The sequence below is a fragment of the Formica exsecta genome, unplaced genomic scaffold, assembly GCF_003651465.1.
Source record: "Formica exsecta isolate Colony F162 unplaced genomic scaffold, ASM365146v1 scaffold393, whole genome shotgun sequence".
Taxonomy (NCBI): domain Eukaryota; kingdom Metazoa; phylum Arthropoda; class Insecta; order Hymenoptera; family Formicidae; genus Formica; species Formica exsecta.
The window spans coordinates 349,652-353,020 of record NW_021851167.1 but is presented as its reverse complement, the minus strand read 5'-3'; the positions used below and the strand labels follow the sequence as shown (position 1 = coordinate 353,020).

At 38.7% G+C, this 3,369-nt stretch overlaps 1 protein-coding gene across 3 annotated transcripts in view; it reads left to right on the top strand.

Moving 5' to 3' along the window:
* The window catches only part of LOC115239659 (tyrosine-protein kinase Btk29A-like), an 11,142-nt gene extending 7,799 nt beyond the window's left edge, over positions 1-3,343 (top strand). For 2 of the 3 annotated variants that reach the window (XM_029814298.1, XM_029814299.1), the window contains exons 3-4: positions 2,015-2,279; positions 2,837-3,343. In XM_029814298.1, the coding sequence (XP_029670158.1) occupies positions 2,015-2,279; positions 2,837-3,222 (651 nt within the window). In that variant the 3' untranslated portion in view covers positions 3,223-3,343. Of the gene's footprint in view, positions 1-464; positions 1,116-2,014; positions 2,280-2,836 lie in introns of those variants that run through there. The other variant, XR_003884664.1, reaches the window with a different exon arrangement.
* The last annotated feature ends 26 nt before the right edge of the window (positions 3,344-3,369 follow it).

Below are 3,369 nucleotides of genomic sequence, written 5' to 3'. Positions count from 1 at the left end.
ATATGGAGAAACAATTATTTCCTCATTAAACATTAGAAACATCTATTTCGAAATTTTTGCTCTTTACACACAATGACACATAAAATTTAATATTATTAATTTCTCTCTTAAATCATAAAAATAATTTTAAATTGTAAAAAAATGGAGAGATATAAAAAGACCTACCATATTTTATAAATCTTTTAATTAGTTTTTGAACTTACATTAATTATGTGCTAATTACTACTATTAATTTAGACAATTGTGTTCTCATTATCCCAATGTAGATTTTATCAGAGAAAAGCAGTTCAAGTATTAATCCCATCTTTGTTGCAATGGTCCCCTCAATCTCCCAGCATCGGGCAGAGTGATAATCGGTAACTATCGGTTCGGTAACTGCGTGCGGTCGCGACTACTACCAATAGCTACCTCCGTAGCCAAGCGAGCTGTTAGGTAGGTGGACCGGGCTGCTTTCGATGGAGGGTTGGCGGATAACATGCACCATGATATCGTGTGTAAAATTAGTGGCGCAGGCGCCCCGCGTGAATTCTCTATCCTACCTCCACCTCCTACTCTTTATCCTATCTTCCGCTCCGTCGTTGGGTTCCTGATACCGTTCGCTCGCTCAGTCAGTGGCCGTCGTTCGAGGTTGGTCTCGACGAAGCGCAACGAATTTGACTGCGTTGATTCTTCCGGTTCCGTTTGGTACCCGATACCATTCTTCGAGTTGACGATTCCTTGGACGAGTCTATGACGTTTTAATCTCTCTCATCGAAGGCGACGAGTGCGGAGGAACGAGACGCGCGCCTTGGTCCTCGGCGGTCGTTCTCTGGTCGGATTCTGATCCGATACGCTTTATCCAGGTTCCATCTGATCCGCGATATTGAACTACAGTATATCTGTCGATTCTCGGCACTGTAGGACATCGCGGATAGACGCGAGATCAATCTCGATCTTTTTACTCGTTAAACGTTATTCGTTTCGAGAAGATCCGTTTGTTTCTTAACGTCTGTCCGTTCATCGTACCGATCTCGGGTCGAGACGACAACGCGCTCCACGTGCGGATCTCTCGATAGACCGACTAGGTCAGTTTCGTTCTGTTCACCGCGTCGCGAGATCCATCGTACAAAGTGGAGGTAAAGAAAGTTTCCATCAAATTTTGATATTTTTCCTTGTTCCCTCTTTTATTTTTGTTTGATTAAATCCTCAGTCGTCGCGTCGGATGGAAAATCCATGTTGCGCGCGAACTCGCTTATCATGAATTCCGCTACGAATCCTCCCCGGGGAGAGTCGCTCGATGCCATCCGCGCTCGTAAATTACTTTTTCACGTCTCAAGTAGCTATATCATATCTCGAAATTTGGAGGATTGGTCTACAGTCTACATTGTAATATGTGAATATTTTATTGCAATTTGATTTCATCGTTAGAAATTACGGGTCTGTACGTTAAGATCGTATCAGCTAAATGCAATCCTGGCAACGAACATATCGAAATTATTCCAATGTTGAGACATCTTCATCTGCATTCTAACTTTTTATCTAATTACGGGATTATTTGTTATATAAATCTATATATAGTACTCTAAATAAAAGAAAAAATCGTAGACATAATTTCAATATAAAATAATTTATTTTTTTATATTTTTTATTCTATATACATCTAAAATTTATTTTAAAAATATATTTAATTAATGTTTTTTTATATGTTTTTATTGTATATTTTTAAAATTAATTTTAATTTATATGTTAAATCAAGCATTTTATGTATTTTTATCAAGCATTCCCTCTTTCTCTCGTTTTTATTATTGAATTTGTGAAATATAAGCTAAATTTATTTGGTAACTATTATTAAATATGTATACAAATATATGTATATGCCATTTTTAAAACAAAATATATATTTCTGTATATTTTGTAATATCTTAGCTACAGCTACATTTAGTGAAAGTTGGTAATAGATCCAGATCGAGAGATTGCAGCATGATAGATTTTTAATATATTAAATTCTAATTATAGAAATCGTTGTTGGTTATAGCGCCGTAAGGAACGTGGACGGATCGCCGTGGAGAGCGTCCACGTGGTGGAGACGGCCAGCCTTGGAAGTGGTAGCACCGGAAGTGGCGGAGGCAATGGTGTTGGCGATGCATCGGGTGGCGGCGACGCGAGCAGCGGAGGCGGCGGAATACCATCCGGACTACCCTTCCAAGTGGGATATCGAGAAGCTGGCCAAGAATACACGCTCTATCTACTCGCCGCTCGCGAACAGGATCGCGCCGAATGGATACGTGCCATACGCGCTGGTAAGCCTTTTTTTTATTCCTTTCTTTTTTTTCATCCCACTGTCCTTTTTTTCCCTCTCTCGCATTGACATTCAATGCGGGCTCGTGCAAATATCGCGCTCGTATACAAGCTTCTTACGACATGAAAGATGCGTATTATCTTTGCTATTTATGATATTTATCTTGATATCTTATGATATATGTTGAACGCATTAATATTGATAATCCTTTCGGTCTCAAGCTTTATTGCAGATGAAAAGAAATTTGATATTGTATATTTTATAAATACAAGTATAAATTCTCATAGATGTGACATGATTTTTATAATAATTTATAAAAGTCGCATTAAATATAGCATAGTGCGCGTGTATGCATGCATATGAATTTTAAATATTAATTTTTCTTAAAATATAAATTAAAATTTATGACTGAAAAAGTTGAATCAATATTATATTTCGTGGGATAAATTCTAAGGTATCTTGCGCATTCATATAAAAAAGTAATACGATCTATCACATTAAAGGCACATGAATATACTATTATTAAGAAACAAAAGTTAGCGGGATACTTGTTTGTAGTGTGCAGTGAGAATTCGGGCTTGAGCGGGCGTTACCACGCCGGTCTCTGGAGCGGGAAACGTTGGTCTTGCTGCCGATTATCGACACGTTCCGCCGAAGGCTGCGACACTTGCAGTTCCTGGTCCGCGAAATCTGCTACGAACGCCACGAATCCGTCCTCAACGACTACATCGGTTTCGACAACATCGACATCTGTGCCCGGCAGTACCATTAACAACACCATCTCGACGACCACCGTCACATCTGATCATCGTGCACAATTAACGAACGCTGAGGCGAATAATAATCCGATCATCCAAACCCAGGCCCGTTCAACGATCGGTTCGTACTTTATATTTATTGCATGCTTTTGTCTTTGTCTTTTACAAAGCTCACTGAGATTTTAATTGGTCCACTGGCGAATCGATATATTTGTCGTTTTAATATCAACATGAGAGTTCCGTTATTATCGTATCGTTTAATAGCTAGGATTTGTTAATTGACGCAATCGATAGAAAGAATCAATTCGGGAGAGCGTTATTTATTTGCATTGG